This window comes from Glandiceps talaboti, chromosome 1, assembly GCF_964340395.1.
Source record: "Glandiceps talaboti chromosome 1, keGlaTala1.1, whole genome shotgun sequence".
NCBI lineage: Eukaryota > Metazoa > Hemichordata > Enteropneusta > Spengelidae > Glandiceps > Glandiceps talaboti.
Window position 1 is genome coordinate 16,032,280 of NC_135549.1, and position 24,061 is coordinate 16,056,340.

At 38.3% G+C, this 24,061-nt stretch overlaps 1 protein-coding gene across 3 annotated transcripts in view; it reads left to right on the plus strand.

Moving 5' to 3' along the window:
• The window catches only part of LOC144452853 (uncharacterized), a 41,436-nt gene that overhangs the window by 12,397 nt on the left and 4,978 nt on the right, over positions 1-24,061 (plus strand). Inside the window, exons 14-42 of one of the 3 annotated variants that reach the window (XM_078144077.1) lie at positions 328-465; positions 940-1,077; positions 3,058-3,207; positions 3,586-3,705; positions 4,059-4,250; positions 4,942-5,094; positions 5,557-5,724; positions 6,588-6,743; positions 8,135-8,281; positions 8,607-8,759; positions 12,075-12,230; positions 12,788-12,934; positions 13,271-13,423; positions 14,240-14,395; positions 15,368-15,499; positions 15,954-16,151; positions 16,729-16,917; positions 17,814-17,960; positions 18,423-18,569; positions 19,371-19,496; positions 19,970-20,161; positions 20,585-20,740; positions 20,975-21,127; positions 21,548-21,703; positions 22,150-22,305; positions 22,498-22,659; positions 23,030-23,095; positions 23,505-23,642; positions 23,870-24,004. In XM_078144077.1, the coding sequence (XP_078000203.1) occupies positions 328-465; positions 940-1,077; positions 3,058-3,207; positions 3,586-3,705; positions 4,059-4,250; positions 4,942-5,094; positions 5,557-5,724; positions 6,588-6,743; positions 8,135-8,281; positions 8,607-8,759; positions 12,075-12,230; positions 12,788-12,934; positions 13,271-13,423; positions 14,240-14,395; positions 15,368-15,499; positions 15,954-16,151; positions 16,729-16,917; positions 17,814-17,960; positions 18,423-18,569; positions 19,371-19,496; positions 19,970-20,161; positions 20,585-20,740; positions 20,975-21,127; positions 21,548-21,703; positions 22,150-22,305; positions 22,498-22,659; positions 23,030-23,095; positions 23,505-23,642; positions 23,870-24,004 (4,380 nt within the window). The remainder of the gene's footprint in view (positions 1-327; positions 466-939; positions 1,078-3,057; positions 3,208-3,585; positions 3,706-4,058; positions 4,251-4,941; positions 5,095-5,556; positions 5,725-6,587; positions 6,744-8,134; positions 8,282-8,606; positions 8,760-12,074; positions 12,231-12,787; positions 12,935-13,270; positions 13,424-14,239; positions 14,396-15,367; positions 15,500-15,953; positions 16,152-16,728; positions 16,918-17,813; positions 17,961-18,422; positions 18,570-19,370; positions 19,497-19,969; positions 20,162-20,584; positions 20,741-20,974; positions 21,128-21,547; positions 21,704-22,149; positions 22,306-22,497; positions 22,660-23,029; positions 23,096-23,504; positions 23,643-23,869; positions 24,005-24,061) is intronic. The other 2 variants (XM_078144157.1, XM_078144240.1) reach the window with 2 other exon arrangements.

Below are 24,061 nucleotides of genomic sequence, written 5' to 3' on the forward strand. Positions count from 1 at the left end.
GGGTCCTCAGGTTTTACATTGACGGACGTAACGGACACCACTTGGTGTTAGAAAACGCGACCTTGTTAAACGAGCACAGTGAGATGATATATGCCTAGATTTTTAAATACAAGAGTGGAATTTGCACATATGCCGCAAAATGAGCAAGAGGTGGAGACCCGACATGTAATGTAATATAATAACGAAATCAAAGGAGAACAACAGTATATGGGAAATAAGCAAATGATCAGACTCAAATAAGATTAATCAAATCTTACAAGAGGCTTGGTGATTTTATCATTACAATATGTCAGTTTTGATTACTTTGCATCATCATCACATTGCCAGGTATGATGGTACCAACGTGTCGTGACGACGGTTACTACGACAAGAAGCAGTGCCATGGAAGTGTAGGACAGTGTTGGTGCACAGACAAAAACGGCAATGAAGTTAGCGGCACCAGAATTCGCGGTGAACCTGCTTGTGGTAAGTTGAGTTTTGAATGAAAGAAGACTCTGTTTAAGTTAGCTAGAAATAAAGAAAGGAATTATAAATTAAATCAAACTTTTTTAGAAAAGCCCGCCGAGGGGCGAAACTTGTACTATGTCGAAGATTTCGTACTCATTTACTGGTGAATAGGAAAATAATCGCAACTACCAGCTTCAGTAGTTTATCCGAGTGATTAGGATGGGTTCAAAACGATACAGCGATCATCCTTTGACGATATTAGGATGTAAAGTGAGGTGACAAAATATAGTCACTCTTACAAATGGCACCGTAAGACAGGGGAAACAGTTATTTTAGCACGTGTGCATCTTTTCCAATTCAGTATGTACCTTAAAAGTACCAGAAGAGCATTTATTAATAAAAAAAAGGTTCGCCAAAACACCCTGTGTCATTTCCTTTGTCTATCAATATCAAAATGCAAACTTTGTCTGCTCTATTTCCATTTTGCCCCAGACAAACCAGGTACTTGTCCGGCTGCTGATCCAAACTCGTTCGGTACTTGTGTCGAGGAGTGTAGTTATGACCATGATTGTCCGGACCAACACAAATGCTGTTCTAATGGGTGTGGTCATGTCTGCATGGCAACAGTGGGTAAGGATATGTTTTTTTACGATCCCTCTAAGTATACGAATACATATTTGTGTATTGTGCAATTGAATATTCAAAGTTAGAATGGTCGAAAGAGTTACTGTCATGATTGATTGAAGTAACAGAGATTTATCAACATTAATGTGACAATTTGATAAAAAGGCAGAAATAGATCTGAATCTTGATCTGGATACTTAATTGGCACCGCCTCCTTTGGAGTATCCCATCAGTGGGGGGGGGGGGTGTCAAGGGTTAAGATCTGCACACTACTGATTTAAGTGATCTCTATTTCTTGTCTTGAATGATGATGTCGAAGGTGATTCGATGACAGAATGGGGATAGTTCATTTCATTCAACGATAACTGTTCTGGTGAAAGGCCATGCGTCATATTCAGATATATGTTACGCTCTACTAAAGTTATACATTCGAACGATACGTATTGTAACGTTATTTCATTATTTTATTGGTGACAACAAAGACCGAGGGTGGCAGCTAATACAATGTACTTACATCGTAACATCCAACTCGAGATGATGAATAATAGTGAAGTGTTATTTTCTAGCATTTGTTTGAGAGGGGGTGTGTTGTTTTTTGACTAACACAACATATTCCATGCATAATAAATATCAAACCTGCCGGAAATGGCACTACATGTGTTCCAGCTTTGGATGGAGAACCAGTGAGTGAACCAGAGAGTGAACCGTTCGAAGGTGAGATCGAACTGCCTGATGGAACAGTGCTAAATGTGAAGGTGGACGTAACAGGAGGTGGTCGAAGTGCACCAGGATTGGGTGATATTGGAAACGAAAATGACGTCACCGCTGAGAATGCAAGAGACATTAAACTTGATGTAGAAATTGCCAAACCGGGCAGGCAAAGTAGCATACCATCAAAAAAGGCATCTAATGTCCGTATACCAGCTCCTATTAAGACAGGTCTAGATATTGAAGATAATGATGAAAGCGGCACATCGGTCGATGGTGAGAACGGCAAGACGGTTGTCGAAGCCGGTGGATGAAAACCTCCACGTAAAGCTTATAGTATATGTGTTTTCCTGGATGTAACGTTTTCTGAATCTTCCATGAACAATATAACGTCTCCTTTAGTTCTCTATGTACACTCTTCACATCCGATAAAGCACAACTGATATCTCTGCAACTTCTGAAGTAAAATTTCTCTTTAAAAAATTTCTATCCTCTACCCAAAGTGATCACGTCATAAAAGAACATACCGTTACGACGGTGCACTCATCCCCTCTATAGTAACTTCTCTGTGGACAAGGTTTGAATCAACCGAGACTCTCTAGACCCTTGTACTGAAGTTCATAATTCCTCGTTCTTCCTATGTAATGAAAGATTCACTTTGTGAAGAGAGTCATCTCACGTTCAGAACTCAATTCTTGTGTAATGACTCTATCAAATCATCGATTTCCATACACGAGTAATGTAAGCTGTGTTGTTACATTTCAAGTGAACAATGCATACATGCCAGTACTTCATCCTTAATTCTGATCACATTTCATGACAAGATTGGATCCTTGTGTTGTACTTTCATTGTCCTTAATTTGTATTTTATTTTAACATCCCACCTTGTATCGTGCAAAGTAAGTACAAATATGTATGGTTAAAGTAGTATGAAGTAGCTCGTAAGTAGTCTATTTCAACGTCAAAGAAATTGTTCGATTTTTCTAGCATGCTGGTTTACTCGTCACGCGATGATACACGTATTAACGTGCAGTGCATAATTAGAAAGCTGAGAAGCATAGTCGAGTAAACGCAAATTGAATAATTAGTGTACTTTATAACCTGAATTTGTTTGGTTTTGAAGAAGTGGCAGCTAGTGCTACCTAGGTTCATCTTCGAAATCAAAGAGAAGTTTATACACCGTTTCAGATCAAATACATGGCTGGAGATAAAGAAAAGAAAATGTGGTACAGTATACGTTGAGGATATAATCTTCATATCATTATCTCTCTCGTTTAGTCGTTCAAAAGCCTGGAGAATGTCCCATTCTTGATAACGATGTGGTGGGAAGCTGCGTCGAACTATGCAGTCATGATGGCGAATGTGAACGTGATGAGAAGTGTTGCTCTAATGGTTGTGGTCATGTGTGTTCCCCAGCAAGACAAATAGGTACACTTTTCTCGTATATTTCTAGGGAAACGTGTATATTCTACAAAGAAGGTTGGCCGTATGTTATAGATTGAAATATTGTGTTTAGCCTCAGACCACTATAGAAACTCTATAGTGGTCTGAGGTTTAGCGAATACTTAGTAGAAGTGCCAATAAGTAGGAATCATTTAGACTAGCTTTACATACATATGATCAATATGCGATGCCAGCTCAATCTGTACAAAATCTGCGTTTTTTCCCTGAAGACGGTTTGGTGTTGAGATGTAATTATGTTTTTGTATTTGGTATCATGTCAATATATTTTGCTATAATGGATCATAGCACTGTGATCGGAATTCTGGAACATTAACAATTTTCTTTATGTCATTTTCCGTATAGTGCCACCTATCGTCATCCCGCCTGATGTACCAAGAAATATCAAAGTGACATTGGGAAATGAACCCTCTACACTTGTTTTGAACTGGGTTGGTCCAAGATCACCAAAGGACCCCGTACTAGGCAAGTATACTGATAATTCTAGTCAGTTTGTCTATGTCTATTCTCTGTCAGTGTCTACACTCTGTCAGTTTTTAGTCAGTCAGTCAGTCAGTCAGTCAGCCAGCCAGTAAGCCTGCCTACCTACCTACCTGTCTGTCTGTCTGTCTGTCTGTCTGTCTGTCCTTCCGTCCATCCGTCCGTCCGTCTGTCTGTGAAGATGTGTTGTAAATTTTAATATTTCTGTACAGATAAGCTTAGTTTCTTTGCGACGGGTTATTATTTGAATCCCGTCTTTTCATTCGTTCTCATCATTAACCCCTTCCCAACAACGTACACCATTTTTCACAACAGCTTCTCCTCTCTGTTCCTTGTAGGATACTATATTTTCTACACAACTGACGACAGTCAAAGAGACTCTGAGTGGTTGATCAAGACAGTTCGCGATGTTGACAGCTTTGTAGTGGATGGATTGGATAAAGATACCACGTATTACTTTAAAGTACAAGCGGCCTTTCAGTCTGGTTTGGGATCAATGTCGGACGTCATCCAATTCAGGAAAATAAAAGGTATGACCAATAGGATAGGTCAGAACTTCAGAAGTTCAACCTTTAAGTTGCACTAGCTTCAACTGGAATGTTTTTTTTTAAACTTATTTGTTATATATTACTTACTCGCTATTGTAATATCATACACCCTGCAAAATATTGAATCACATGTGGGTAAATCATATTAGCAGTAGACATAGTATGGTGTAATGAATAAAATCAATTGATTTCTGGATACAGTCGGCCCTAGTTAAAAGGAAGGTCAAATCAAATGACATTGCAAGTGATTTGTACCATTTTCTGAGGTCAATTGTCTTTGGTATAGGTTAAAAACCGGTTTTATCTTCTGATATAACAAGTTCATGTATGTCGCCATGTTGCCCTTAAATACAGCGCCCGCCGGTGTTCCCTTTGAGAAATTGTGACGTCACTTCATCTTATCCCCGAGTGAAAATATGCGATGTCCAGTTATTGGTATTTAGCAAATGTTTTGTTGGTTTTTGATCGGAAAAATGTCACTCCAGTTACAGCTGACTGAGCTTTAAACGTCAAAATCAATAACACCACCATTCCCACACAGAATGAACTACCTCTATCATTATACATTATATATTCTACATATACAAATGCAATATGTTATATCCCAGTGGCACGTTTCTTTTATATACAAATTTTCCAAAGGTCTTTTTTGCTAAATTTTGTAATTTCGTAGCTGTCGTCAAATCCGGAGAATGCCCGTATGTGAAAAGCGAATCTTTTGGAGTTTGTCAAGAAGAGTGTACCGATGATGGCGATTGCAATGCAAATGAGAAGTGTTGTTCTAACGGCTGTGGACATACATGTGTGCTGCCAATTGAAATTTCTGGTAAGACAGTGCGTCCGTCGATTAATTCTCATATTTGACTTCCCGAATTATGAATATCCCTGTGGAGAAGATGTTTAACACACACACATACACACACACACACACATACACACACACACACACACACACACACACACACACATACATCGTGTATGTTAGCGATCCTTCATTCCTAATGTACATTACAAGATATTCACAATTAACTGTGTGATCTGAGTAGTTCCACGGTAGTGAAATCCGTTTGGCTATAGTAACCAATCAAATCAGGAAATGATGCACACAGTACAATATATTCATTGTGTGGCTGCTCGGCTGGAACTGACTAGTCAATATACCTTTGGCATATTAAAATATGCAAATAAGTATGATGATGTCATTATGTTAGTTTGGTAAATAGATAGACGATTCTGTGGAAACACGATAGAAGTCCACATCGTCATATACTGCTTATTTCTCCAACAGTTATAACTGAAAAACCCGGAGAATGTCCCGCAATCGATGGCACTGCTGTTGGAATCTGTGTCCAGGACTGCTCCAACGACGGCGACTGTGGTGGTAAAACAAAATGTTGTTCAAATGGTTGTGGTAGAGTCTGTATGTCAGCGGCAAGTAAAACACCTAATAAGCCAGGTAATTATTTTGAAAAAATGACGGAAAGATAATCTTGAACTCCCGCCCCCTACTTTAAAGAATACCCATAATCGCCATGCATTCAAGACAAATCTTAAACACCATATTTTACATATTTGATTCATTTTTCCTGTCTTCCATTGTTGTTTCTTTAATTTTCAGTGCATAGTGTATTGTTTTCACTTCACTTCATTTGATAAGTGTACGCTGTAACTGTATATATATTTATATATATTATTAAGTCAGGACTATGGATTAGTCCCTATCGGACTTTATCATGGTCCTCACCAGGAATAATTTGCTCTTCCTTTTTTTATTCTTTCTTTTAGTATTAGTGTAATCATAGACCCCCCAGTGGAGGGTCTATGGTGTAATTATTAGTTGGAAGTAATTTTGTCAGAAATTGTAACTTATATGCTTTTCCTCCTCCTCTTTATATTCCTGTTATGTACCCTTTTGTACAATTTCTGGTGAAATAAATAGAAAAAAGTATTGATGACATAGGATTAAATGAACTTTGTATCTCTTTATCAACACCGGTGGGAAACGAATCTCATCAAGATACATATTTATATGAAATTGAGGAATGACGAATGAAAAGTTGTAGATATAGGAGTCAGACCCACGTTCCTTTCATGTAAACTAAGAATGATCTGACCAGCAGATCTAGAGCTAACGCGGTAAATCACATGACTGCACTAGATAAAGTGCAATCGATCGTCCAGATTTCCATTCTCTTTCGTCACAATTGTATCAAACTACCAACTTTAGCTTATTACAGTTATACATTTAGCATAGACGTGATTTATATCCGTTTGATGGCAGGTATGCAATCATCAAACTACAAATATTGATTATTTCAGTAAAAGCAGGCGATTGTCCAGCTGTTCCAAGTGGCACATCTGGTATTTGTTTGGAAGAATGTGGCCACGACGGAGAGTGTCCAGATGATTTGAAGTGTTGTTCAAATGGATGCGGCCACACCTGTAAACCTGCTTCTACGAGTGAACCTGTAGTCGGTAAGTTTTAGAATTCAATCACGGTCAGAACATATTAATATCTCACTACACATAACAGCATGGACTGAAACATAGTGAAAGTATAGCGACCATGGCTGAAATGCATGTCTATGTATGTATGTATGTATGTATGTATGTATGTATGTATGTATGTATGTATGTATGTATGTATGTATGCATGCATGCATGCATGCATGCATGTATGTATGTATGTGTGTGTGTGTGTGTGTGTATGTATGTATGTATGTATGTATGTATGTATGTATGTATGTATGTATGTATGTATGTATGTATGTATGAAATGAATGAAATGTGACTTGTAACGATTTGCGAGGACCAGAATATTACATTCTTTGTAAAATCTATCATAGTCAGATCAACGTGTTAAATGTAAGTAGATTCACTGTTGGCACTCCTGCTAACCATTTAGCTAAATATGAATAAAGGAGCATACACAACGCTGAACCTTTCAGTCTATGATTCAATCTGTCTGCTTGAGCCCAGTGACTTGCCTTTTACCAACCTGTCCGCTTAGAAATGACGGTCAGAACATATTAATATCTCACTACACATAACAGCATGGACTGAAACATAGTGAAAGTATAGCGACCATGGCTGAAATGCATGTCTATGTATGTATGTATGTATGTATGTATGTATGTATGTATGTATGTATGTATGTATGTATGTATGTATGTATGTATGCATGCATGCATGCATGCATGCATGTATGTATGTGTGTGTGTGTGTGTGTGTATGTATGTATGTATGTATGTATGTATGTATGTATGTATGTATGTATGTATGTATGTATGTATGTATGTATGTATGTATGAAATGAATGAAATGTGACTTGTAACGATTTGCGAGGACCAGAATATTACATTCTTTGTAAAATCTATCATAGTCAGATCAACGTGTTAAATGTAAGTAGATTCACTGTTGGCACTCCTGCTAACCATTTAGCTAAATATGAATAAAGGAGCATACACAACGCTGAACCTTTCAGTCTATGATTCAATCTGTCTGCTTGAGCCCAGTGACTTGCCTTTTACCAACCTGTCCGCTTAGAAATGACGGTCAGAGAGCTCTAAAATAGACATCTTTCTTAGTTGTCACACAGCTTTTTACCACTGCGACAGTGGTCTGGGATATTATGAAAGATAGCCATTGTACAGTCCCCTACCAAGATAACTCTTAGCATTGAACTTGGAATATTGAAATTCGCTAAATTTGAAATACCAATGTTATTGTTGCTTCGACAGTAATTTTAATCGCAATCCTGTTGTTTTGGCAGTTCATTGGCATAATCACGTCAGCATCATACATACGTTTACAATATGCCATGTGTTTGTGCTTGTGTAACAAACAGTTTGATATCGCTTCTGTAGAGAAACCAGGCACTTGTCCAGCTGTGGAACCAGGACTTGTAGGAACCTGTGTGGAAGAGTGTAACAGCGACCATGATTGTGATGGAGAAGACAAATGTTGCTCTAATGGATGTGGACACGTCTGTACATTACCAACAGAAATTAAAGGTAAAGTAATTAAAAGTTGAATGAAACGAAATAAGTTGGCCTGTATTTTGCATTTATTTGTTCGTAATGACATCCACAATTATTGACTCCATGTAGAACATCCAAAAGATAGATTGATCACCAACTATCGAACGTATTAGTGGTCATAAGGTTAAAATTTTTGGTTGACGTAATAAGATGGTGCCAGTTACAGACTGTGTGAAATGGATGATCCAAGACTATCATAGTTTTATTGACTCTTTGAAAAATCAAATACTACATCAGATTGTAAAGATGTCACATCATTAAATAACCTTTTTTCTTGTCCATCATTTATTCAAAACAGTCGCGTTAACGAAGCCTGGAGAATGCCCATTCGTTAGACGTGATTCTTTTGGAACATGTGTTGAAGAATGTAGCCAGGATGGTGACTGTGGTCGTAATTTGAAATGCTGTTCCAATGGCTGTGGGCATACTTGCACTCCTCCACTTCCAATAGGTAGGCTGTTTGTGACCAATCTATGCAACTACATAACACGATCCCAGTAGGGTAAACCTTACTATACTAAATATATCGATAGTATTTTTTTCGAGGATATTTCCAGACCAAAGTAACATCGTGATACACAATGATGACCCCTCTTTTTTTCATTCTTAGTCCACATTAGCGACCCTCATTTTTCATACAAGGGTTACAGAATGATGCAAACGTTGTAGACAATAACGTGCCTAAGACACTTGTTTAATACTGGAGAATGTCAGCAGTATACGGGGGCTTCAAATATGCATACTACATGTGTGCAACGTAAACCAATGACTGTGAACAGAACAGGGCTATTGTCGAACAGATCGATGTATTTGCTGAACCCAAAATTACACTCTTAGCCCCGAACTGGCACAGCTTGGAGGGAGCTATAGGAAAGACTCATGTCCGCACACTCGTGCTTCTTTCCGTCGACAGCCAAAATGTAAGACACTACCTACATACATGTCATTAATTTCACGACCTTGAACCTTTCGTCTAAACTTTTACTACCCAGTAGGACATGTTTTGAAAATGTGCAAGTTTTAGGTCAAAATACAACTGTATTAAATCCCTATGTCTCGGTATCTTTTCGATGTTTGAGCACATTTATAGCATGGCTGTATACTCGCTAGTCTTGCTGCTAGAAGTTCGGGCTTTCTTTCGATGCTATAACTATAAGGGACCGGTCAGTTTCTCCAGCCTGGGGGGGGGGGGGTGGATTCTTAAACCGGGCCGACAAAAAGTCACTGATCCCCCCCCCCCCCTATCTGTAAAACCCAAAACAGGCTGACCCCCCCTATCACTTAATTCTAAAACATGATGACCCCCCATATATGATATTCTCATGAGTGACAGGTATTTTTTGATCGTGACTCAGTGTGGACTGCTTGACTGTCTTGCATCTACTTTATAAGATCCCGGGGTTAGCACTATCATAATTATAATTATTGACTACACAGGGTAAATATATTTGAAAAGATAGGTGAAAGATAGGGGGAAAGCTTGAGAAGGGAATATGTACAGCTGTCATGGGGGTCCTAAGGGTCTCCCCCTAGAAGCCCAGGGGGTTTTTAACTCTGAAAAGTCAATTTTGAGACTATTCAGACATGTTTAGAAAATCATTTCCAAGCTTTACAAGACTGCACCAACATGTAAAAAGCAACTACATAAGGTTGAAATATTTTTGAAATATAGTTTGATAGGATCTTCACAGTAAGAGGAAGGGGGGGGGAGATCTTTGAGACTGGGATGTGTACACCTCATGGGGGGGGGGGTTCCTAGGGGGTCTCCCCCTAGAAGCCCTGGAGGTTTTTTCCCTGAAAAGTCAATTTTGAGACTATTCAGACCCTTTCAGACAATAATTTCCAAGCCTTACAGACAACACCAACATGTAAAAAAAAAAAACTACATAGGGTTGAAATACTTTTGAAATATACTTTGATAGCATCTTGACAGTAAGAGGGGAAGAGCTTGAGACTGGGATATGTCCACCTCATGCGGGGGTCTGAGGGGGTGTCCCTCTAGAAGCCCTGGAGGATTTTTACTGTTATAGCAAATATTTACGCTATTTAGACCCTTTCAAGCAATAACTTAATCCATTCTTTACAAGACAGCACGTATCAGAAACTATTCTTTATAACTTACACTAAGGGTTGAAATATGTTCTTAAAAAGTTAAATGACATCATTATATACATATAGTAAAGGTCAGCACATCTAATGATAGTATCATTGGTAGGGGAGATTTGGAGATTAAGGCAATTTTAGACTATCTTGGCGAACATTTCACATCTTGAAAAGACAATATCATCCCAAATTAGAATAGGGTGAAAATATTTAAGAAAAGTTTACTACCATTATGACAGTAAAAAGGTTGTTGGTGCATCTGATTGTTGGTTGACCTCTGGCAGATCTGGAGTTTTTTGCTTGAGATACTAAGGCAATGTTTAGGTTATTCATAACCTTTGAGGTAATATTTCCAAGCTTCGAAAAGCTAACGTAAATGTACGTTTTAAATGAGTTTCCTATATTACATTAAATGGACATGTTACATTAGTATAGGGGCATTAATATATGTATAATACAGTCACCGGTATGTTAGAGAACTTTAGGTGGTCATACCTAGTGTATAATAGAAACTGGAATCTGATGAGATGTGGTGATTTGTAGTGTCAATAACATGACGAGTAGAACAATTTAGATTAACTTCATTTATAAACTATCAATGAAAATTGCCATTACGAAACCTTCAAGTTCACTTTTGCCCCAAACTGCAATATAAGTGAAGCATTGATTGTGAAACAGCCAAGCATTTAGATGGCATGTTCTGTAACTAGTGTGGTAGCTAGGTAATACATGTATATGTATATGTATAGTTATGTTTGAACTAATAAGTAATATTAAAAAATTCATGTAAGAAACAGGCACAAGAACAAATATTGACATTTACCACATTTCAGACAAGGCTATATGCCATTGTAGAAAGGATTGTTTTCTTCCCTCACAATTTAAAACACAATGACCCCCCCCCTATCCACAATTTTGAAAACAGCATGACCCCCCTACTGCCAATTTCAAAAACAGGGTGACCCCCCCCTCCCCAGGCCGAACAAACTGACCGGTCCCTAAGCGAACGAAGTTCGCATGTGAGGGCTTGCCCGAACAGTCTAGCGAATGTCATTTTCAGACCGGACATTACATTGAGATTACAATAAGCGGTGGGTTGGGCCATATATGCATATATATACTTTAATATATTCAATAACCTATGACCTCGGGGAATCTCTGCAGGCAAGTGTTGACAAACACATTTTATGTCATTACTATGGCCTATCGGTTTATGGTAATTGTGAGTTTAATGAGTGTGTAGACGTTGTCATTCACACATTTCAGTTAAGGCATTGATGGTTATTTATACAAGCCCCTCCTTAAGATGTATATGCATGGCAATTTAGCTATTGTCCTCTGTTTGTGCTTGTCGCTAATACGGTTTTCTGATTGGCAGTTGTTTATATTCTGATGACATTCGCTAGACCTCGGATGTTCCGTCCTCGATAGCGTTGTTCGGCTGTGTGTCGTATTTTATCGGAAGAACATCCGAGGGCTAGCTGATAGACTATATACTCGCTTGATCCGTACCGTGATTCAACAACGCTCCTTCACTATTATCCGGATAGTAATTGTGAAAGAAGCATATATGAGCATCAGATTTGTTTGCAACTACGGCGACGTAGACAGGTTAGCCTCCAGAGTTCGAGTAACAAAGCATTCTGTCATTTATCTTACCTAGAGAAACCAGGAGACTGTGCGCCTGTTTCAAGTGATGCCGTGGGAATTTGCGTTGAAGAATGTAGCCATGATGGTGAATGCAATTATGATTGGAAATGTTGCTCCAATGGTTGTGGACATACATGTCAACCATTTGTCATTATAGACCCCGTCCCAGGTAATTAGAAAGAGTGTATATTTTTTATTTGCGAGGACCAGAATATTACATTCTTTGTAAAATCTATCATAGTCAGATCAACGTGTTACATGTAAGTAGATTCTCTGTTGGCACTCCTGCTAACCATTTAGCTAAATATGAATAAAGGAGCATACACAACGATGAACCTTTCAGTCTATGATTCAATCTGTCTGCTTGAGCCCAGTGACTTGCCTTTTACCAACCTGTCCGCTTAGAAATGACGGTCAGAGAGCTCTAAAATAGACATGTTTCTTAGTTGTCACACAGCTTTTTTACCACTGCAACAGTGGTCTGGGATATTATGAAAGATAGCCATTGTACAGTCCCCTACCAAGATAACTCTTAGCATTGAACTTGGAATATTGAAATTCGCTAAATTTGAAATACCAATGTTATTGTTGCTTCGACAGTAATTTTAATCGCAATCCTGTTGTTTTGGCAGTTCATTGGCATAATCACGTCAGCATCATACAAACGTTTACAATATGCCATGTGTTTGTGCTTGTGTAACAAACAGTTTGATATCGCTTCTGTAGAGAAACCAGGCACTTGTCCAGCTGTGGAACCAGGACTTGTAGGAACCTGTGTGGAAGAGTGTAACGGCGACTATGATTGTGATGGAGAAGACAAATGTTGCTCTAATGGATGTGGACACGTCTGTACATTACCAACAGAAATTAAAGGTAGAGTAATTAAAAGTTGAATGAAACGAAATAAGTTGGCCTGTATTTTGCATTTATTTGTTCGTAATAACATCCACGTCTCTGATCACACAATTATTGACTCCATGTAGAACATCCTAAAGATAGATTGATCACCAACTATCGAACGTATTAGTGGTCATAAGGTTAAAATTTGGTTGACGTAATAAGATGGTGCCAGTTACAGACTGTGTGAAATGGATGATCCAAGACTATCATGGTTTTATTGACTCTTTGAAAAATCAAATACTACATCAGATTGTAAAGATGTCACATCATTAAATCACCTGTCTCTTGTCCATCATTTGTTCAAAACAGTCGCGTTAACGAAGCCTGGAGAATGCCCATTCGTTAGACGTGATTCTTTTGGAACGTGTGTTGAAGAATGTAGCCACGATGGTGACTGTGGTCGTAATTTGAAATGCTGTTCCAATGGCTGTGGGCATACTTGCACTCCTCCACTTCCAATAGGTAGGCTGTTTGTGACCAATCTATGCAACTAGTACACGATCCCAGTAGGGTAAACCTTACTATACTAAATATATCGATAGTATTTTTTTCGAGGATATTTCCAGACCAAAGTAACATTGTGATACACAATGATGACCCCTCTTTTTTTCATTCTTAGTCCACATTAGCGACCCTCATTTTTCATACAAGGGTTACAGAATGATGCAAACGTTGTAGACAATAACGTGCCTAAGACACTTGTTTAATACTGGAGAATGTCAGCAGTATACGGGGGCTTCAAATATGCATACTACATGTGTGCAACGTAAACCAATGACTGTGAACAGAACAGGGCTATTGTCGAACAGATCGATGTATTTGCTGAACCCAAAATTACACTCTTAGCCCCAAACTGGCACAGCTTGGAGGGAGCTATAGGAAAGACTCATGTCCGCACACTCATGCTTCTTTCCGTCGACAGCCAAAATGTAAGACACTACCTACATACATGTCATTAATTTCACGACCTTGAACCTTTCGTCTAAACTTTTACTACCCAGTAGGACATGTTTTGAAAATGTGCAAGTTTTAGGTCAAAATACAACTGTATTAAATCCCTATGTCTCGGTATCTTTTCGATGTTTGAGCACATTTATAACATGGCTGTATACTCGCTTGATCCGTACCGTGATTCAACAACGCTCCTTCACTATTATCCGGATAGTAATTGTGAAAGAAGCATATATGAGCATAAGATTTGTTTGCAACTACGGCGGCGTAGACAGGTTAGCTTCCAGAGTTCGAGTAACGAAGCATTCTGTCATTTATCTTACCTAGAGAAACCAGGAGAGTGTGCGCCTGTTTCAAGTGATGCCGTGGGAATTTGCGTTGAAGAATGTAGCCATGATGGTGAATGCAATTATGATTGGAAATGTTGCTCCAATGGTTGTGGACATACATGTCAGCCATTTGTCATTATAGACCCCGTCCCAGGTAATTAGAAAGAGTGTATAATTTTTATTTGCGAGGACCAGAATATTACATTCTTTGTAAAATCTATCATAGTCAGATCAACGTGTTACATGTAAGTAGATTCACTGTTGGCACTCCTGCTAACCATTTAGCTAAATATGAATAAAGGAGCATACACAACGCTGAACCTTTCAGTCTATGATTCAATCTGTCTGCTTGAGCCCAGTGACTTGCCTTTTACCAACCTGTCCGCTTAGAAATGACGGTCAGAGAGCTCTAAAATAGTTTCTTAGTTGTCACACAGCTTTTTACCACTGCAACAGTGGTCTGGGATATTATGAAAGATAGCCATTGTACAGTCCCCTACCAAGATAACTCTTAGCATTGAACTTGGAATATTGAAATTCGCTAAATTTGAAATACCAATGTTATTGTTGCTTCGACAGTAATTTTAATCGCAATCCAGGTTGTTTTGGCAGTTCATTGGCATAATCACGTCAGCATCATACATACGTTTACAATATGCCATGTGTTTGTGCTTGTGTAACAAACAGTTTGATATCGCTTCTGTAGAGAAACCAGGCACTTGTCCAGCTGCGACATTAGCGACCCCCATTTTTCATACAAGGGTTACAGAATGATGCAAACGTTGTAGACAATAACGTGCCTAAGACACTTGTTTAATACTGGAGAATGTCAGCAGTATACGGGGGTTTCAAATATGCATACTACATGTGTGCAACGTAAACAGAACAGGGCTATTGTCGAACAGATCGATGTATTTGCTGAACCCAAAATTACACTCTTAGCCTCGAACTGGCACAGCTTGGAGGGAGCTATAGGAAAGACTCATGTCCGCACACTCGTGCTTCTTTCCGTCGACAGCCAAAATGTAAGACACTACCTACATACATGTCATTAATTTCACGACCTTGAACCTTTCGTCTAAACTTTTACTAAACATGCGTTTTATGTATATTCATTACCACTAAGAACCACCAGTGCCTCGAGCACCTCCAGCAGCACCTGATGCACCTAGTTCATTGGCAGTGACGGCAAGCGAAGACCCAACATCACTTACTTTGACATGGGAATCCCCAGCAGCACCAAAGGAGCAAGTGCTTGGTATGTACAAAATTGTCTTGATGTGTGTACCTTTACCATATCGTCAAGTGTTTAATTTAGCAGACGGTAACATTGTCATGTATTGATATTTCAAGATCAAAGATATTACTCATATGTATTGCGTGTTGTTTTTCGATTCCTATAAAGGAGTGTTACTATGGCGATGTGAGATCTTTGTGGCAAGCCAGCTAAATCAAACTTTGCGTAAGGATGAAATTTTGGAGATGTACTTTCTTCTGACATTGTTCACGGGTGCTTTGTTTTAAGACCACCAAGGTGACAGAAGCAATGTCAAAATCAAGGCATTTTTAGCATATATTGTTCAGATTCGAAATATTTCCAATGTCATTCCACCTTTCGTATTACATAAACACAATGAAAACGTCACTTTGCACTAGACTGGTTATTCTTAGCTGTACTTCACATTTTTAGTTATTTTTGTTTTATTTATTAGGATATTACATTCTGTACACAACTGACGGCAGTCAGAGGGATTCAGCATGGAGTATCAAATCAGTTCGTGAGCAGAACGAACTTGTTATTGACGAATTGGAGAAGGACACCTCGTATTACTTCAAGATGCAAGCAGCATTCGGATCTGGTATTGGATCAATGTCAGAAGTCTTTCAATACAAAACAGGGAAAGTCGAAGGTATGCTGTATAACGTTAGTGCTAGTTTTCAGAAGTCAAAGGTCGCAAAATGTTAGCTCTTACCGAAGGAGATGAAAGGGTTCTAGGGTTGATAACCCCAGGTTAGAAAGAGCACCAAAACAACTCGATAGCTGTGGGTATCACGTTGGATTTCACTTCTGGAATTAATCAGAGAGTTGGCTGTTTTATAGGAATATGCAGGGCATTGGCATGAGCGACCTGAACGTAACGCAATGCTTCGCTATAAGCATGTGCAGATCTTGATCTCTGATTAGGAACGCAAACAGGCTATGGGAAGAACTTGATGTGGATACATAATGAAACAAAATGTCACATTTGATTTTCTACGCCAAGTGCAAATTATGTGAATTATGGGGGAATTAATTCTTTTAGAATATACAGGTATATATGCATAACTTTAAGAAAAGTAGACTCAATTGTAATTTGCTACCAGGCAAATTTAAGGTATGAATTTTATAAGTATACCAGCATTTTGCATATCAAAGAAGCAATTTGCATAAAATTTCGATTTAGTAAAAATGATTCAATACATTTCACGCCCCATTCTTATATTCAGATAAAAAGCCAGACAAGGAAGTCCCTTACACCGAAAAATATGGTTCATGCCCATTCATCGATTCGAATTCAGGGGGAATCTGCGTTGAAGAATGTAGCCATGATGGTGAATGCGAGGATGATTTGAAATGTTGCTCCAATGGTTGTGGACATACATGTCAGCCGTTCATCATTATAGATCCCATTCCAAGTAAGTTTTAGAGGTTAAAGGTCGGTATGAACAGGTGAGGTGGCAAAATACAAAATAAAATGATAAAATCGACAGCGGAAATAGCCGGTGAATTTACCGACATTGACAGATCGCTTTGGTGTCATCACGACCCGCTGTTCTTTCACTTTCTCGTTTACAGTTAGTAAGTGGGGATAAGTAAAGTTAATAAAAAAATTATTGTTGATTTTTCTTGTAGATTTTAATAGTTTGTTGGGTTTCTTCATTTTATTTTGCTCATTGCTATTGGAACCACCTAAGTATTGTATTAGGGTGGCCATATTGTTTTCGGTTTCTCATTACCTGACCGATCCACCCAAAATTTCAGCTCCGACATAAAAAAAAAATATTTTCGCCCTTCTCTAATATTTTGTGGAACAACGCCCTCCCTGGCAAGAATAAGTAAGTGTCTGCACTGTCGATGTCATCTTCATCAGTCATGGCGGCGGCGACGACGCTTGTTCACGAAACTACCCCAAGAAGATGTTTGAATTGTGCTGAGAACATGCCAATTGTGCAAGGCAATAAAAGAACGAGAGAAAGAGGAGGAGGAAAATGAAAGGCAGAGAAACATGATTTTTTTAACTTATCTTTTTTTTAAATCGTCTGACCGACCCATAGTTGCTATGAAAATGTAATGAGAAACAAATGAAAATAGGGTCAGCCTAATTTTCAGTGTCCCAAGTATGACGATATATAGTGTCAACATTCCTGTTGTGGACTATTTGCATGTGTGTGTGACGTTTTTCACTACACTGTCGATGAACTTTGTGACATCATGAAATCTGGCTCAACATATCCACCTCGTTTTGTGACATTAAAACTCCACTCCTCTGACACACAGCCATGGTAAACACCGATTTATATTTCTTACACAGCAAAAGAAGGTAGCTGTCCAGCTGTGGAAGAAGGAAGTTTAGGAACATGTGTGCAAGAGTGTGAGCATGACTACGATTGTCAAGGAGATGACAAATGTTGCTCTAATGGATGTGGACACGTCTGTACATTACCAACAGAAATTGAAGGTAGAGTAATTAAAAGTTGAAAGAAAGTAGTATCGAGTTAACGATAGTTAATGATGTTGCAAAAGAGATTTTCAGTTTTAAAGGAAATAAGTCGGTCTGTGTGTTTTGCATTCATTCATTTGTTCGAAATGACATCCACGTCGCACACATTATTGACTCAATACGGAACATCCGAAAAGATAGAAAGTGGGAGTAAAGTCATTCGTGAAAGGTACTGGTATAATACCGTTATAAACTATTCGGATAATGACATAGTTAAGATAGATTGGTTTGTATATGAGAGTTCAGCGCTTGACGCGTCTCAAAATGAACAAAATGATGAGTTGGTCATTGTTTTCCAAACAAGCTCATACATGCGGAAATTTCCGAATCTATCTTTTTTGCGTTCAAATAACTAAATAGAAACATCTATATAAAAACCATTAGAATAATACAATATATCACCATTTCGTTCTCAAACAGTGTCGAAGCCCGGCGAGTGTCCAGTTGCTTCAGCTGATACTTTTGGAATTTGTGCTGAAGATTGTAGCAGCGATCTTGACTGCAGTGGAACTTTGAAATGCTGTTCAAATGGGTGTGGACATACTTGTACGCCTGCACTTGGAATTGGTAGGTTCTCATCGATCAGTGTATTGTGTACGTAATTCGGGGTGTAATGAGTATAAATAAAATGCAATGTATACTACGAGACCCTAACATATAGTGCCTGATGCGCGACTCGATTTACTTTTTGGCCAAATATTCCCTACTGTGAGCCATAGGTATGACCTGCAACTTTGGTAGCGAGACACTAAATATTTCTCGAACGCTTTTCTTTTCTTTTGAATATGTTCAGAAATTGTATTTTCGAGGAAAAGTTTCATTTAGAATATTCTTCTATGTTTTAAAAACATTCTATAAACCATGGACTACCGTATATGGTCGTTTGAGAAGTCTACAGTGTGCGTATGAGGACACACTGTAGAGAGCACTCCTGCTTGGACGACGTATCTCCGGTCGTGTAAATGGATCTAAGCAAAAAGTAAATTCAGATCAGAGACAGTTTATGTCCTAAAAGTTCCGTGATCACAATATCAAAGCAGTGAAAGAGCTTAGTACGCAAGCATATAAACAATAGGGTAGTATACCACAAAACTACAAATGCAAGGAAATCTTTTTGAATGTCGAAATTATTAGAAATGAATATGAATTTGGATACGTCAGTTACAAGCCATGTTGTTTGTTCACAATGCAATATTATAATAGAATGGCGTGGATTTTTCGAGAGTTCTTAACACTTTCTCATTTGCAAGTAAACAAAGTACTAGTAATCGACCAAACAATTTTTGAATATTTGTCAGGCAAATGTAGATCGGAAAATAAAACAAGAGAATGACTAAACGAACATTAATTGTATTATATTATTGACAGAAGGACCCGAAGTTGTACCACCTCTACCAGCCGATGCACCCAGAGGCTTGACAGTAACACCTGGCGAGGTTTCATCAATTAATTTGGCATGGCAAGCACCAGAATCATCATCGGAAGGAATACTTGGTAAGGGACAGTTGTCTGTATTTGTGTTTTGTTTGTGCTAGGTTGATTATTAGTGAGACTCTGAAACCAAATATATGGTTATTCGAAAGTTAGAATTCATGAAGGTGCTGACAGCAGGAAATTTCAAATATCAGTCAGTACCTCGGATCTTATCCGAGATGGTACCAGCGTCATCAGTTAATACCTTAGATCACCTTGTCTGAGATGGCACCAACATCATTATCCTTTTCGTGGTAGTGGTGGTATCAACCTATTCCAAAAACCAACTTCAAGCAGTTGAAAGTGTCAATCTTTTCCGTTCTATGACTTCATTCAATATGTGATCTAGTCTATAATACATGACATGACGTGATGTGCTGCTGTATCAACCGACACTCACAAGACTGATTAGTGCTGGACGACACGAGGTATCTTAAAGTCTACACATGGTCATCATTTTACCTTTTAACATATGGATAATTTCATCTTGTCAGGATATTACATTTACTACACAACTGACAATAGTCAGGTCGACGCACGATGGGATATTAAGACAGTGCGTGGTGACACACAGATCACGATTGACGGTATTGAAGCAGAGGCAACATATTATATGAAGGTTCAGGCAGCATTCGAATCAGGACTGGGGTCATTTTCTGAAGTGCTGGAATATAGATCAATCGCAGGTACGTTACAGGAACAGTAGGAAAGGAGAGAAATATGTGACATTTTGACACTTGAAGTTAACACTTAGCAAGACCTAAATATGGACCAACTCTTGACTTCATGGATATTTGTACAACTATTTGTTATCACCATCCTTGCTATAAGTAAGCACGATAGATATCCAATGCGAACAAGATGAAAATGATTTACGTATAACAACCACCTTTGATACATGTATTTTTCTAAGTAATGTTATGTTTCATTATGAAATGTGTAATCAAATCTACCAGGCTTGGGCTAATTTATTCCTTTACTAATTTCAAAGAAAGTAAAAAAAGAAAGGTGTACTATAAAATGCGTTGTTTGATAAGTTACTGCCGTACTTTAGAACACAGACTATGCTTAGAAATGTAGTAAACTTGTATATTCACATTTTCTCATAGTTACAGTTGAGAATCCAGGCTGTCCAGCCGTTTCTGAAGATAGTTTTGGAATCTGCGTCGAAGAATGCAGTAACGATGGCGATTGCACAAACGGATGGATCTGTTGTTACAATGGATGTGGGCATACATGTACGCCAACTATCAGCAAAGAAATAGGTAACGAAAGTTCTGTTTGTCTACTTGATATGAGTACATTGTCAATACAACAACCGTGCTGAACAACCATCCTTAAATAGAGTAGAGTACAGACTTACTGTTATAAACACTTACCAAGCAATTAGAAGAATTAGATATTAACGAAATTTCTGCAGTTCAACATAAAATTATCAGAATCAGAATCTAGAAATAAGCTCCCGGATGTAATAACTTGTTCTATATCAACCCTTACAGAATACAATACAAAGCCAGGTAATTGTCCAGCTGTCGAAAGTGGCGTCGTGGGAATATGTATTGAAGATTGTGAGTCTGATAATGACTGTCGTGGTGATATGAAGTGTTGTTCCAGTGGATGTGGACATATCTGTCAACTGCCCGAGGAAGAAGGTATTAGTTAGATGATTCAGATATCAATGCTAGAGCGTTCTGACATCTGGGTATTAAAATGATAAGCGGGTTCATAACTTTCCGGACTTATTTCAAGTGTTCACGTTTACAAAACAACAAATGCTATGAATTGTAGTGGTCATATAGTTTAGGGTTGTCTGGTCACAAGAGGAACTTTGAGATACTCTTGTAGAGTCAGTACTTGCGAAATAATTTCTTTATTGGGTTTCTGTGATTACCTGGACCTGGAAGAGAGTTGATAACGATAAAGTAACAAGCATATTATCTACCTGCAACAGCAGCAATCGCAATTCAAAGACAATCTGCTAGTTTTGAGACCTCAATCCAAGGGACAACATAGTAAAATAAAAGGCGTTGTTACTGTCTATAATTCGAAATTACTCTTGTTGTCTCTTCCAGTAACGGTGAACGAGAAACCAGGCGAGTGTCCAGCTGTAGAGGACGGTGGTTTTGGAATATGTTTAGAACTTTGTAGCAATGATGGTGACTGTGATGGAGATGAAAAATGTTGCTCAAACGGATGCGGCCATGCCTGTTCAAAACCACAAGAGATAGGTAAGAATATATTAAGTGATGTCTACTACTATTTCTAGCAACCATGAAAAAGTCCATATCAACAGACCAATGAGAGAACATATTGCATCTTATTAGATAATAACATTGGTAGGTAGACAAGTGAACAAACCTTTAGGAATTGACACAAATATGCCTAGCAACAAAGACCAATTCCATTGTAACAGCAAAATGATAGTTTATAGTTCAAAGAAATTTCAGTATTTTCTGTGATTACTGGGATTAGCTAAGGAGTGAATGGTGATAAATGAACAATGCTATCTACTTATCTACAACATCAATCGCGAAGACCGTGTATAGTTTGGAGACCCCACTCCAAGATATCTTAGCTATACTGTTGCTGTATATCCAACCGTAGATGATAGGCGGTGTTGGTATTGTTTCTTCAACTTATTGAATTATCGCTCTTTATTTGTTGTCTTCACCAGTAGGGGTGATCGAGAAAATAGGCGAGTGTCCAGCTGTAGAGGACGATGGTTTTGGAATATGTTTAGAACTTTGTAGCAATGATGGCGATTGTGATGGGGAAGAAAAATGTTGCTCAAACGGGTGCGGCCATATCTGCTCGAAACCCTTTAAGCTAGGTAAGAAGATATTAAATTATTTTGCTTTAGGTTTAAGTTTATATCAAAACAGTGAAATATCATTACCAAACGACGTTAGACTTTAAAACCTGCTAGTTCTATTCTGTGTTGAGATGCATGGCTCACAGTAATCGGGTGCACGTACTAGTCTAATTTATTTGAATTCACTGACCTTTTTGTATTAATTCACAGAAAAACCAGGTAGTTGTCCAGCTGTTGTAGAAGGGGTTGTTGGCATATGTGCAGATTTCTGTAGTGTTGATGGAGACTGCCCAAACAACTTAAAGTGTTGCTCAAACGGATGTGGCCATGTGTGTATTCCAGCTTTTGATCTTTTTGAACCAGAGCCTCCAGGTAAATAGTATTTCTGATTTATTGATAATCTAGAAAGTGTCATTTGGGTATAAGATAAATTGTAACTTGCGACAAAGTAATGCTGAATGTGAATGTTGATAATAACTGATAAAAGATTGTTATTAGCTGTAGATAAAGTAAAGATGAAATGTTATTCAAGGTCATACACCTTAGTTTACACTTTTCTAAACAATGTACACCCGTGCATTATTGGAGTACTAAGGGAATAACAGAACTGTGATGACATAGCATCTATAAAGCTCTTTGCCAATGTCAGTCTTCTGCCTTGTGTTTGAGTGAGTGTGCTATTGCCATGGGATATCTTTAAAATTTACCTTGCATTCTCTGTATGTGCACATTCTTTCCACAGTGGTCGAGGATTTGCCACCATGTCACAAAGAATTACGTGATGTTCAAAGCAGGGGACCATTGATAGGTGAGATATGGAACTCATGTATGTGTGTATACATTTTGTCATTGTATTAAAAGATATTGGTCGTTTGGTACACACCAATAGTACGAGAGAGTGAGTGACTGTCTTCGTTGAGATCTAAAGGACGCATGTGTGATGATAATCCTTCTAGGATGTTCAGAAGTAGAAGTAGAAGTAGAAGTAGAAGTTGTCGTTTGTATGATGCAGATTCAATAGAAGAATTATTCAATGCGGGTGCTGCCAGTCCAGACGAAAGGAAGAAAGGCCAGGATTGTAAGCATTGTGAACGAAAGGGCAAGAACAACATAAAAACGCACCCCTAGGAGTTTCTTGGCAATATATTACACTTTGATATTTAAGTGAAGTACAAAATATGAGCTAGCCTATAAAGCTATCATGTGTCTTAATATAGGAGCTTTCACACCAAGATGTACTGAAGATGGATATTATGAGAAGAAACAGTGTCATGGAAGTACAGGCTACTGTTGGTGTTCAAGTAGAGATGGCAAAAAGATAGAGGAAACAGAGACTAGAACTTACCTCGAATGTGGTATGTCTGAGTTTTTATTTCATACAAATGATTTTTTTCCCATTTTGATTTTGATCTCAGTTATAGACAAGAAAACGTTTCGAGTAAAAGAAAGCTGAATGTCAAAAGGATTAACGTGTGTTCAATACACATTTTTTTTAAAGTACAGTTTTCGAGACATTTCAAAGGTAATAGTTTACCGTCTGTTGTTGTGGTAACTCAATATTTTGTCATGGTTTACCTTTTAGATAAACCCGGCACATGCCCAGCTTCACAAGGTGATACTTTTGGTATTTGTGCTGAGTTGTGTGTCTACGATCACGATTGTCCTGACGATCACAAATGTTGTTCCAACGGATGTGGTCATGCTTGTTCTGCTCCAGGTAAGAGGAAACCAGACTGCAGTCGACCTTGTAGTGAATGAACCAACAAATCTAGCC